The 13,656-nt window shown below is 47.9% G+C and overlaps 1 protein-coding gene across 4 annotated transcripts in view; it reads right to left on the bottom strand.

The window, feature by feature from the left end:
- The window catches only part of LOC119442167 (collagen alpha-1(III) chain-like), an 81,969-nt gene that overhangs the window by 21,326 nt on the left and 46,987 nt on the right, over positions 1-13,656 (bottom strand). For all 4 annotated transcript variants that reach the window (XM_037706928.2, XM_037706930.2, XM_037706929.2 and 1 more), the window contains exons 12-13: positions 13,285-13,391; positions 11,851-13,112 (exon numbers count right to left, since the gene is read on the bottom strand). In XM_037706928.2, the coding sequence (XP_037562856.1) occupies positions 11,851-13,112; positions 13,285-13,391 (1,369 nt within the window). The remainder of the gene's footprint in view (positions 1-11,850; positions 13,113-13,284; positions 13,392-13,656) is intronic.

The following is a 13,656-nucleotide window of genomic DNA, read 5'->3' as shown; positions in this document are numbered from 1 at the left end:
TCGGATACCCAGATGCTGGACGGAATCCAGTATTTTTAGCGCGCTTGGCGCGGCTGAGTGGTATACCATGGCACCATAATCCAAACGTGATCGAACAAGGCTCTTATAGAGGTTAATTAGGCACTTCCTATCACTTCCCCACGTTGTATGAGAGAATTTTCATTAAGTTTATTGTTTTTAGGCATTTTGCCTTCAGATATTTGATGTGTGGAATGAAGGTCAATTTTGCATCAAGTACAATACCTAAAAACTTGTGCTCCTTGTTCACAGGTATTCGTTGCCCAGACACTTTGATACTAAGATCTGGGACTAGTCCTCGATTTCTTGTGAAAAGGACACAGGAACTTTTCTGGGGGTTAAGGTTAAATCCGTCTTCGTCTGCCCATTTAGACACTTTGTTTAGGCCTTGCTGTATCTGTCATTCACAAACTGCTAGGTTACAAGATTTAAAGCCTAATTGCACATCGTCTACATAGACAGAATAGATGATTGCTGGAGGTCATGCACACAGCGAGGTCATCTTAACAATGAACAGCGTGCAACTGAGCACCCCTCCTTGAGGTACACCAGTTTCTTGAGTAAATGGGCGGGACAATACGTTGCCAATTCTAACTCGAAAAATACGGTTAGACAGGTAGCTTTCTATAGTGCTAAGCATATTCCCTCGAATGCCCATGTGCGACAGGTCTCGTAAGATACCGTACCGCCATGTCGTATCGTACGCCTTTGCCATATCAAGAAATATAGACAAGAAATACTGCTTGTGTACAAAAGCATCACGGATGTTTGCTTCGATGCGAATGAGGTGATCGGTTGTAGATCGGCCTTCCCTAAAGCCACATTGAAATGGGTCAAGAATTTTGTTCGACTCTAAGAAATGTACAAGACGGCGATTGATCATTTTCTCAAAAAGTTTGCAAAGGCAGCTCGTAAGTGCTATAGGCCGGTAGCTAGTCACCAATGATGAATCATTGCCGTGCTTTAAAACTGGGATGACAATAGCTTCTTTCCATTTAGCTGGCAGATACCCAGCAGCCCAGATAGTATTAAAAAGTGTGAGTAGTGTGGTATGCGTGTCGGGGTGCAAGTGCTTAATCATATCGTACATGATTTGATCCGGACCCGGAGCAGAGCTCTGACATGCTGACAAGGCGGCTTTAAGTTCGGCAATGCCAAAAGGACGGTTATAAGGGTTATTTGGGCGGCATTTTCGGTTCAGTGGCTTACATTCTTCTATTGCTTTGTACTTCAGGAAGCTTGCTGAGTAGTGGGTGGAGCTAGACACATGCTCGAAGTGTTGACCAAGTGCGTTGGCCTGGTCTTCCAACGTGTTTTCTTCTTTATCCACCACGGGCAACGCATGAACTTGTTGTCCCCTAAGCCTCCTTAGTCCGTTCCATACTTTTGCCTCCTGTGTGTATGAATTGATGCTGTACAGGAACTTCTCCCAGCTTGCCCTTTTAGCTTGTCATCGCGTTCGCCTTCCCTGTGATTTTATGTTTTCAAATTCCATCAAATTTTCTGCAGTTGGGGATCGACGGAGTATGCCCCACGCTTTATTTTGTTTTTCCGCGCCTCCTTGCACTCATCATTCCACCAAGGCACTCGTCTTTTGGATGAGCTACCACTTGATTGTGGAATGAACTTGTTTGCTGCGTCGATGATAAAAGCGGTAAAATACGCTACTGCGTCGTCTATAGTAAGATCGGTAATAAAATGTTGTGACAAGTAAGTCGATTGCTTAAAATGATTCCATTGGGTAGAGGCTAGTTTCCACCTAGGAGCATGTGGTGGGCAATCGTGTTTCTGTATTAGATTTAACATTACAGGAAAGTGGTCACTTCCATAAGGATTTTTGGTTACATTCCATTCCAAGTAAGGGAAAATAGAAGCAGAGCCAATCGACAGGTCTACTGATGAATAAGAATTATGATGAAGATTATAATAGGTTGGTTCCTTTTTATTGAACAGGCACGCACCGGAGTTTAAAAGGAAGTTTTCAATGAGTCGACCTCTGTCATGAGCCACAAAATGAAGAAAGAAAGAAGAAGAAAAAGCAGAAGATAAGTAGAGAACAAGAAGACACGAGGAGTTGGTGGCAGAAATAAAGAAAAAAGAAGTTACAAAATAAGAGCGGCTGAATAAAAGGAATGCAATATGAAAGTAGAAGAAGAAGCGCAAAAGTGCACGCGCAGCTACGTGGCCAATGGGAGAAGAGACACGTAGCCGAAGAGAGCAGCCCAGCTACGCTCTGGGACGACGAGGGGCAGAAGGAGCTGGAGGCCGAACAGGACGGGTGGATCGCGGAGACGGCGGCAACCCAATGGAAGCTGTTCTTCAGCTGCCGCGGCCACGACCCGCGAGCTGAGTGGACGTTCCACCGGAAGCCGCAGCTACAGGCTGACGGCACCGTTTTCCGGATTCCCTGCGGCTACGATCCGCAGGCTTGCGGAGTTGACCGGGCGATCCAGGCGCCTTGGTCACCCCACCATCCTGACCTCCTGACCAGCTCAACCGAGGGCCGAACGTCGGAATCAGCGACGCCGACTCTACGACGCATCAGCGGGCCCAACAACGTGTCGCCGGAAGCAGCGACGACGACGTGACGCGGCCACGTCGAGGGACTTAATGTAAATACTTTGGACTTATCAATTTTGATATCTGAGGACTCTGGGGAATTTCTAGAATTTACTCGTGCTGTATATTGTTTGTTTCGTGCTGTTTTCTTTGTCGTTAGTTTTTTCAATTATAAATGTTTGTCCTAAACGTACGACTTGTCCCTGTCTGTCTTTAGTCCACCGAAATCCGTGACAATTTGGCGAGCCTGCCAGGATATTCCACCATTTCCGGCCCTGTCACAGATTTTTGGTGGTCTGGAGATGGATTGGGACAGCATATTAGCTACGGTTCGCGAGAAAAAGCTTAGCAAGGAGCAGGGCCTCAAACTAATCGAGGATAAAATGAACCGTGTCCGTGCCGCTCGATCTTTGGAACTTGAAACTCTTCGGCAAGCATGTGAGAAGAGGGGACAGTTCCAGGGTAGGGAGACAGAGATGCCAGAGGCATTAAAAATAATACATAGCAATCGTAGCATACCCGAAGAGAAGCCTCGCACAAGTGAACTGCTGCTACAGAATAGCTACCGCTGTAAGGCTGAGGATGACCATACCACCGAATTCTATTGTACTAGAGATCAAATGGTACAACACCCGAATGATGAGTGTATTTTCGATAGCGCAGTATACGCACCAGAAGGTCGTGCTCATGAAGGCGAACTATCCTCAGAAACTACGAACCAAAAGGACACTGAAGAAAGAGGGAGTAGCGCATCGCTGCACACGGTGTGTGTTGAGAGCAGAGCAATTGACGATGTCATGCAGGAAGGGAGAGTACTCGACAGCGGCAAGGCTTTTGGAGAGATGGGGACTTTCGACTGCAGAAACCCCTGTGAACACAAGCTAGTGTCCAGCAAGCAAGACGTTTCTGGTCTAGACGAACACAGGTGCTCAAGTTTTAAGCGGGGCGAGAAAGAAGGGCGCATTGAGGAAGCGATGACAGCATACAGAGGGATAGAGCTAGTAGAGAAAACAGAGAAAGAGAAAAGAAAGAAGCATAAGAGAAAGAGCAGATCGAAAAATTGCTTCGAGGAAAAGAAAAAGACGAAATCACCACCCAAGAAGAAGACACGAAGAAAGCACCGATGGGCGACTCTTTATGGCATTGCTCATTGCAAAGCAACCATGAGAGGGGGATTTAAATTTGGGGTGACAAGCAGCAGAACATCTGAAGATGATGACTACGAAGAACGTCGCAAAGTTTCAGAGCAAGAGCGACGAGTATTTAACTGCAGATCCCAAGCATGCCCCCAAAAGAAGAAAAAGGTTTTAAAAAGTGACTTTTTCAAGTTCAAGGACCAAACCAGCAGCTCCACTAATCGCTCAAGAAGGCAGACATCCCGAAAGTACAAACGGAAGATGAAGAGATTGCTGAGAGCGAGATGGGGCATGAACAAACATGAGTTCAGGAAACATTGTCCTTCAATGAAAAAGGAAGCGAAACTTGAACTACACAGGCGACTTTCAAAGCCAGGCAGGAACCGTGCAGCCGCAGGAAAGAGAACTGAGAAGAGAAGTAAGCACCCTAGGCATTCTCGACAGCGACACAAGAGAAAAGCACTTCGACAACATTGAGGGTATCGAACGGAATTCTAATAGGGAAAGGACACGGGCTCTTATGAGGTGCGGATAGATTAAAAAATTGATTGGAAACATTAGTGCTGGTTAAGACACAGTGTAGGTTAGGCGTATAAAATGAGAGTGTAACTTCGATTTGGGTTCGGATGTTTCTTACCAAGGTATTTGGGGGGTAGAATGTAATAAATACTTTCATTAGGATCTACGGTGGTTGTTACCGCGGCAGGGGTACGTATGGATAAAACAAGTCCTCTTAAAGATGCTCATATGTTGCCATCATTGCGGTATGTAATATCCTAAGAATATATTTAAGGTAATGCTGTGTGAAAACGCATATGTTGTAAAGTACTTGTGGGGCGAAAACCACAAATAGTATTTTGCCATTTGTAGAGTTTAGTAATGCAGATTATGCAGTTGTGGGCGGTGTGGATGAGTATAGTCGTGTGAAGGCTCATTGGTAACTGTGAGCAGTGTTATAGGAGCGCTTTTTAGTGATGTAGTAAGTTATTACTACATCACTAGTGATGTAGTGGGTTAAGCGGTGTGAGTGTTGGTGTGAAGCAGTGGACCACTGAGTGCTACAGAAACAAGTGGTATAGTAGTGCTGTGATACAGCAGTGCGCGACAAGGACTTTTTCGTGTTAAATCGTGAACTCTGGTGTGTGCAGTGAAGTGAACGCGTGAAGTGAGGTGCGGTGAGTGTACAGATTCGTGCAAATGACGAAAATGGTGAAAGCCATCAAGTGTTAGTGCTGGAACAACGTATAAAGGCGACGATACAAGGAGGAAGGAGCAGTTTTTCAAATGGAAAAACTCTTGAAGGTGAGCATATGTCATGAGCCACAAAATGAAGAAAGAAAGAAGAAGAAAAAGCAGAAGATAAGTAGAGAACAAGAAGACACGAGGAGTTGGTGGCAGAAATAAAGAAAAAAGAAGTTACAAAATAAGAGCGGCTGAATAAAAGGAATGCAATATGAAAGTAGAAGAAGAAGCGCAAAAGTGCACGCGCAGCTACGTGGCCAATGGGAGAAGAGACACGTAGCCGAAGAGAGCAGCCCAGCTACGCTCTGGGACGACGAGGGGCAGAAGGAGCTGGAGGCCGAACAGGACGGGTGGATCGCGGAGACGGCGGCAACCCAATGGAAGCTGTTCTTCAGCTGCCGCGGCCACGACCCGCGAGCTGAGTGGACGTTCCACCGGAAGCCGCAGCTACAGGCTGACGGCACCGTTTTCCGGATTCCCTGCGGCTACGATCCGCAGGCTTGCGGAGTTGACCGGGCGATCCAGGCGCCTTGGTCACCCCACCATCCTGACCTCCTGACCAGCTCAACCGAGGGCCGAACGTCGGAATCAGCGACGCCGACTCTACGACGCATCAGCGGGCCCAACAACGTGTCGCCGGAAGCAGCGACGACGACGTGACGTGGCCACGTCGAGGGACTTAATGTAAATACTTTGGACTTATGAATTTTAATATCTGAGGACTCTGGGGAATTTCTAGAATTTACTCGTGCTGTATATTGTTTGTTTCGTGCTGTTTTCTTTGTCGTTAGTTTTTTCAATTATAAATGTTTGTCCTAAACGTACGACTTGTCCCTGTCTGTCTTTAGTCCACCGAAATCCGTGACAACCTCTTGCGTCACATCGCGAGTCTCCCCAAATTGTGTTGTGGGCATTAAAATCACCTACGATTATGTAGGGGTTCGGAAGCTGATCAATGAGGTTATAGAAATCGGTTTTTCCGAGATGATAGTTTGGGGGTATGTATATGGAACATATAGTGACTAATTTATTAAAAAGAATTGCCCGAACTGACACTGCCTCAAGGGGTGTCTGAAGGGCGACATGTTGACAGGCTACAGACTTATCTGCTATTATAGCTACACCGCCGAAGGCATTAGCCTCATCACTGTCTTTCCGGAAGATAGTGTATTGACGGAGAAAGTTTGTGTTTGTGGGTTTCAGATGTGTCTCTTGAACACACAGCAACTTTGGGTTGTGTTTGTGTAGGAGTTCTGTAATGTCGTCGAGGTTGTGAAGAAGTCCTCTGACATTCCATTGTAGTATTTGTGTCTCCATAATGATAAATGTGTTTGTGCTGTGTGTTTAAGAGATGAAGATTAGCTCGCGGGGCCCTTTGCAGGCGCCGTGACACGAGATCTTTCTTTTCTGGAGCGGTCGAGAGACTCTCGCCGCTCCTTAGGCACTGGTGGAGCCGTCTGGCCGGTGGTTGTGTCCATCGCATCTTGCGAGGCGCTGGACACGCGCTCTTGCGAGCGGTTAGTTTGACGTGAAAACCTCGTCTCGAGGAACGAGACCTTGGAGGCCACCAGCCCGGAGGTCGATGGCCCCTTCTGAGATGGCAGAGCAGCGCTGGCTGCACCCGCCGAGGGGGCGGATGGCGTTGCCGCCGGCCCACTGCGCGTGTGCCAGACAGCCGCCGGGGGCCGATGTGTCGCTGCCCCCTGACGCGCCACTTCGGCAAAGCTGGTTTTTGGCAGGTACGATACCCACCTGCGTGCCTCCTTGAAAGTTATGTTTTCCTTTACTTTGATCGTGACTATTTCTTTTTCTTTCTTCCAAGACGGGCATGACCGCGAGTAGGCGGCATGCTCGCCATCACAGTTGACACAGTGTGGAGTGTTTTCGCACGTTTCAGAGGCATGGTCACCGGAACTACATTTAGCTCATGTCTGTCAGCCTCGGCAGTTCTGGGAACTGTGGCCGAAACGCTGGCACTTGAAGCAACGAAGAGGATTTGGTACATAGGGTCTGACCCGTAGCTTGATGTATCCAACCTCGATGGATTCGGGCAGGACACTTGAGTTGAAAGTAAGTATTAGATGCTTGGTCAGGAGTTCTTTGCCGTCTCGCCTCATTTTAATCCGTTTAACATTGATGACATTCTGATCACTGAAACCCTCAAGGAGTTCAGCCTCACTCAGCTGCAACAGGTCATCATCTGATACAACGCCACGGGTGGTATTCATGGTACGGTACGGGGTTACTGTTACTTGAGCATCTCCAAATGACACTAGGTTGGGAAGTTTTTCGTACTGCTTCAGATCACGGAGCTCCAAGAGGAGATCCCCGCTTGCCATCCTGGATGCTTTATAGCCTGGTCCAAAAATATCCGTCAAAGACTTTGAGACAAGAAAAGGTGAAATTGTTCGTACTGATTTATCCGATTTTTCAGAATGAATAACATGAAAGCGGGGGCAGTTATGCGTTTGGCGTCCAAAAAATTGGAAAACATCTTCAGGGCGCCCTCTTTTCTGACTGTGATCATGGAGTGGGGGGAATGGTTCAGCCATAAGTATTGGTGCATTTTTCGGCAGCGACGCCAGCCATCCACCATGGAGCCCAACGAGGGGACGCTGCAGAGACTGGAAAAGCCAGGTCCTGCAAACGCCAGCTGTACACCACTACTATAACCAAATATGAAGTATCCAAGGTTGGCTACCCACATCAGGTGCCCTGTAGCTGCCTGGGAAAACGGAAGTAAAAGGGAAGTGAAAAGAAGACAGGATAGATTGAAAGCGAGAGAGAAAGACGAAGATTTAATAGGAGGACAGGAAAAGGCAACTGCCGATTTCCCCTGGGTGGGTCAGCCCAGGGGTGCCGTCTATGTGAAGCAGAGGCCGAAGAGGTGTGTTGCCTCCGCCGGGGGGCCTTAAAGGTCCGAACACCCGGCATCAGCTCAACCTCCAGGATCCCCCTTTCCCCAGACACGGCTCAGCCGCGCACGGCTACACGCGGGAGGGTCCAACCCTCATGTGCTCGGGTCCGTGGTGGCGCAACTCACCAAACGCATGCTTGCGCAGACGCCCCTGCGGGGGAGCGCTTTTTTTTTTTTCGTTCAATTTACGTAGCATAGATAGAACCGCGTCACTTGTTATCACTGGTAGTATATCTGTCTTCGAAAGTTCCTTGTGTATGCTGTAGTTGTCATTAGGGGAACAAACACTGTGAAAATATACATTAAATGCCTGAGCTATATTAGCTGCGTTATCGACAAGGTGATCATTTACTGACATTTTTTGAATAGACTCATTTGTCTTTTCGAGGTAACGCCAAAATTTTGATGGATCAGTTTTAAGAAATTCTGGAAGTGAAAAAGTGAAGTAATTATGCTTTGCTTGTTGCACTTTAATTGCCAATTTGTTCCTCAGTTCCATGAGGGTCTTCTTACACATATTTTGTTTTTTTGTCAATCATTTTAGTTTACGTTTAATGCGGATGATTTCACGACTAACCCACGGATTTTTGCGATTATTAGTAGTCCTTCCTATAGGTACAATGTTTTTAGTACAGAATGACACTACTTGTTTAAGATGACACCATAGGCCATGAACATTACCAGAATGAGCATCAATAACTAGTATTTTCTCTATATAATCAATAATTGAGGTATCATCACTTCGTTCAAAATCTCTATGATTTGTCGCACTAGACCGACTGCATCTTGCGTCCCTGGGACACGACCAGGTGAAAAAAAAAAAAATGTATGGTCTGAAATACCCAGCTCAACAGCAATAGTACATTTATAAAAAGATTCATTGACAAAAAAAAAAAAAGGTCCAGCAGTGCTCTCTAGTAAAATCACATACAATTTGTTCAACATTCAAAGCAAGTGTTATATCAAGAATAGCATCCATATTAGCGCATTCACCGTACGCCAAATGTTTCCAGTTTATGGATGGCAAGTGGAAGTCTCCTGTTATTATGATATTTCGTTTGCAAAACTTAACCAATTGATATTTCGTTTGCAAAACTTAAACAATTGATTACACAGTCTAGGAAGAAAAGACACATCAGCATCAGGTGCCCTGTAAACCGCACAGAGTACAAACCACAATTCATTTGTTGTGATGTTTAGAAACAAGCTCTCATGATCTTCGATTTGTTGCAAGACATGAACATCTATACCAGACTTAGAAATCGCTGCATTTCCCCCACCACGTGAACCACGATCGCGTCGATATATCGTAAAACCAGGCGGAATAATTTCTCTATCACAAATGTTTTCATTTATCCAGGTATCAGTCAAAACCACCAAATGAGGGCCGTAAGTAAGTAACAAAATTTCCAGTTTATCTATTTTGTTGACAATGCTCCTTGCATTCAAGGAAAGGATACGCAAAAATTTGTCAGATATCTGTAATCGCTATGATTCGGAAGCCTGGCTGTCAGCAGCTAGAACTGGAATATGTGTGGAAGATGCATCATCCCATAACGTAAAGCGTTTTTCCAATGCGATGTTTATCATTTACGAGTGACCCTTTCTTTCCCGTTTTCTCGTGTTTCGTAGTTTGCCATAGCTGTTTTTTTTTTCTTAGGGTTTCCAAAGAGTAATCATTTTGAATAAAAATGTGCGTCCCTTTTAACTTTGCAGATCTGCCGAGCACCTTCTGTTTCTCAAGATAGTCTTGAAAATAAAGAATAACCGGACGGTTTGACGAGTATTTCCCAAGCCGGTGAATTCTAGCTACTGATTCGCAATTTATTCCAAGTTATCAAAAAAACTTCCTTTATAACTTTGCGGCTAAGTACTTCTTCAGATTCATTCGGCCCCTCCGTAATTCCAAAGACAACCAAGTTATTTCGACGATTTCGGTCCTCCAGTGCAGTAAGCTTACTTTGTTGCTGCATGATAGTGTTTTGAAGTCTCATGACATGATCATTTAGACTATCAATGGTACCAGATTTTTCACTCACTTCCTTCAGTTTGTTAGTACAGTACCTGTTAGTACAGTACCTCGCCACTGCTCTGGAAGCAGTTCAAAACTGCGCTGCTAGATTCATACATTCCACTTATCAATACCACGTTAGTGTATCAGCTTTAAAAGCAGAATCCGGTTTATCAAATCTCTATCTTTGCCGTCACATTGCCATGCTGTCCTTGTTCCATAATTTTATTTACAGTTCTCTTGGCCAACCACCCTACATAGCATCACCTGTCCGCATATCCAATTGCATCGGCCATGAACTGCAAGTGTCACACATACGTGCCCGCACCGTTACCTCTTCATCTTCATTTTTTCTGCACGAAGCATCAGAATGGAACGGCCTTTCCCACTAAATTGCAGCAATCACTTGTCCATCAGCACTCTTGAATGATGTAACCGATTTTCTTTCCGAGTGTATTGATGTAACTGATTTTCTTTCTATATATGCGTGTATAATTAAGGCATACCATATTTTCTGGTCTATAACTCACACCTTTGTATAAGACGCACCCCCCCTTCAAAACGGCAGTTTTTACGGGAAATAAATGTATATAAGTCGTACAGGTGTATAAGACGCACCTGTTCGTTCAGTAAGCAATTTAAAAAGATTACAGTGACATTTCACTCCGTGAATATTCCCACTACAGGTGCATTTCTGCCATCATGGTTGCCGCGATGTTCCGTATAAAGTTCAAGGGCGATAACATCGTCCCCGCGCACCGTATGCTGTATGTGCGAGTGAAAGCGTCCGACGGTGAGCCGAATTGCGCACAAGGGAAGAAAGGGGTAAGGCGGCGCGGGAGGGAGGGGCGCAGTTTGCGCAGCGGCGCGCGTCATATCTAGACAGCGATCTGCAGATGCGACGAATTCGGCGTCGGCTCACTCGCGCTCGGCCTGCCGCCGCTTGCGTTGCTGCTCCGTCCATCTCCCACGGCGCTCAGGAACCCGATCATGAGAAGAAAGTACCCGGCACCTTGATAGTGGGCACAGAACCTGCAGCAATTAAGTCAACCAGCGCGCTTCGCGTGGCCATAACATCGAATCCGATTTTGACGGCAGTTTTTCCAAAAACTAAAAAAGAAATGTGCATAAGTCGCACCGTCCTATAAAATGCACCGACGAAAAATTCTGAAAAAAAAAAGCGCGTCTTATACACTGGAAAGTACGGTACATACTGTGTCTCAAGACAGTGGCCCCTTTCCACTCTTGGTGTGCTTCACCACAATACACCACATATGCTTCACCGCCTAACACCGCTGTATTGCAGTGAAACTGACTTTTAAAAACCGACATTATGCAACGCGTTGTGCCCGCTGCATTTCGAAACCATCGGCGAGGATTACAAAGGCTGAGTTGGTGCAATTGCTGACAGCGGCAAATTGCTTCAATGAAAAACTTGGCACCAAACAGCTTGGTAGTCAACGTGGAAGCACCTAGGCCTTGCGTTGCTGTGGTGGTGGCTACGGCGGCCAGCAGATTTGTGCGCGAGAGTGCCGCTTCGGGCTGTGAGATAATCAAAATGGCAGTGGTAGTGGCTTCAATTAATGGTGTTTCGGACCTGCAATCATGGCAAAATGTCTGGAAATTGGTTGGTGAAGGGTTTTTGCATCCGAATTATCGGGCATGTCCTAAAGAACGGTCGTGCACTGGGTGTTGATTGGTGTATATGCTTAAGTAAGTAATACACATGTTTCGCTATACCAGTTTTCTGAATCAACATAGCTTTTTTTTCAAAGTAAAAAAAAAGAAACGAACAAAGACATTTGCACCGCACTTTTATAATGTGTGCTTTCTCGCAATGTGACTACGCGCTATGGTTAAGTGCACCTTCCCAGAGTGCGGCACAGACTACTAGCACAAATGAAGTTTTTTTTTTTTATGCCTAAAGCATTTCTCTTTTGAAGCACCTTGTTCGGGTGGGCACTTACCAATCCTGGAAGGAGCGGCCCCGCGGCCTTTGTAATCTCCACCACCTCTCCTCCCGGGATCCCCCCTGGAATCCGAGCCCCTCGGCTCGCCCCGGTGGCCAGGCTCTCCGCCGCCCCTGTACGGCGGTTCCCCGCGCTCGTACGGGTCACCGCGGCCACCGGCCTTCGGTCCATCGTCTCCGCTCCGTGGGTCTCCCCGGCTGCGCGACGACCCGTATCCGCGTTCGTCGCGACCCCGCGAGTCGTTGCGGCGGTGCTCGCCCCTTCCGCCGGGCTCCAGGCGACCCTTCAGGTGAGGCTCCCCTCCGCCCCGGGCGTCCATGCGGCTCATATGCTCTGGACGCCGAAGGTCTCGCGGCCCTCGGTCCCGCAGCTCAGAGCGGTGCGGCCCGTAGCCGTCCGCGTAGTAGTCCCGGCGGTCCATGCGCGCGTAGTAGTCCTCGGCCAGGCGCCCGTAGTCGTCGGAACGTGGGTCATATCCCGGAAGGTCTCCCCGGTCCATGCGCGGCGGTGGGGGCAGGTCTTTTCCGCGCAAGTCCATGCGCGAGTGTGGATCGCGACCATCGCGATAGTCAGAAGGGCGCACGTAGGGGTCCAACGGGCCCCGGCTGTCGCCACCCCTGGAGTAGGGGTCGCCTCTGCCATGATAATCGGGCTTCAGGTCGCCTCGTCCATGGTAATCGCCACGGCCGTGGTAGTCGCCACCACGAAGATCCTGCTTGCTTGCGTCACCCCGCGGATCAATTCCTCGACGGTAGGGGTCACCCCCACGTAGGTCGCCCCTAGAGTCACCCCTCGGGTCGCCTCTGAGGTCTCCCCGTGAATCTCCTCCCCGAGGGTCTCGTCGCAAGTCTCCCCTGAGGTCGCCCCTTGGATCGCCTCTAGGGTCGCCTCTGGGGTCTCCTCTGGGATCTCCCCTGAGATCGCCTCTTGGGTCACCCCTGAGATCACCCCTTGGATCCCCTCTCGGGTCCCCTCTTGGATCCCCTCTTAGGTCTCCTCTCGGATCCCCTCTTGGGTCTCCTCTTGGGTCTCCTCTCAGGTCTCCTCTCGGGTCTCCTCTCAGGTCCCCCCTTGGGTCTCCTCTGGGATCAGCGCCTCGGAGGTAAGGATCACCACGTCGTCCATCAGAGCCCCTCAAGTCCGACTTGCCCCTGCTGTCTTGGTTTCGTGAGCGGGGTGAGTGTGGGTAGTCCATGCGATGCATCTCCACGTCCATACGCCCGCGCGGTGGCAGGCCGGCCAGGGCGGGAGACGGTGACCTGAAAGCATCCAAGTCTTGGAATAAGGACACCAGTCTCAAGCATGTTCCCACAACCAATTCACATTAAATTGTCTCATCTGATAGGCCTTTTGCATTCAGGCACACATGCATGTAGAGCACAATGCAGAATGTGCAAGAAACTTCTCAAATCAAGCAATAATAAAACATGCCGTGAGCGATGGTGATCCATTCTGCGTCCATCACGGCCCCTGCCCTGGTCGTAACGGCTCCGCTCGGCGACATAACGCTCTGTGTGGTCCGGCAGCACTTCACCTGGCTGAAAAAAAGGGCAGGAGTGATGTAAAAATTGACTTGGTTGCCTTTTACAAACAATGAGGCATGCCGCTTCCCACCCTCTTCAGTTGGAAATGTGTTGTGGTAAATGCCCCACAAATTTTTCAGCATGTGGGTTCGCAAACCAAACGTTTTATCAGAGTGATCATGCTATCTTGACAGTTGGCACTACAGTGAAAGTTAGCAATAATACAGAGGCAATGTGCACCCACTTAACACTGATGTCTCCCACTCTCCTTGAGAACCCT

The sequence above is a fragment of the Dermacentor silvarum genome, chromosome 2 (assembly GCF_013339745.2).
Source record: "Dermacentor silvarum isolate Dsil-2018 chromosome 2, BIME_Dsil_1.4, whole genome shotgun sequence".
Lineage (NCBI taxonomy): Eukaryota > Metazoa > Arthropoda > Arachnida > Ixodida > Ixodidae > Dermacentor > Dermacentor silvarum.
Note: the sequence above shows the minus strand (reverse complement) of the source record. Positions and strands in the feature narration are given on the sequence as shown.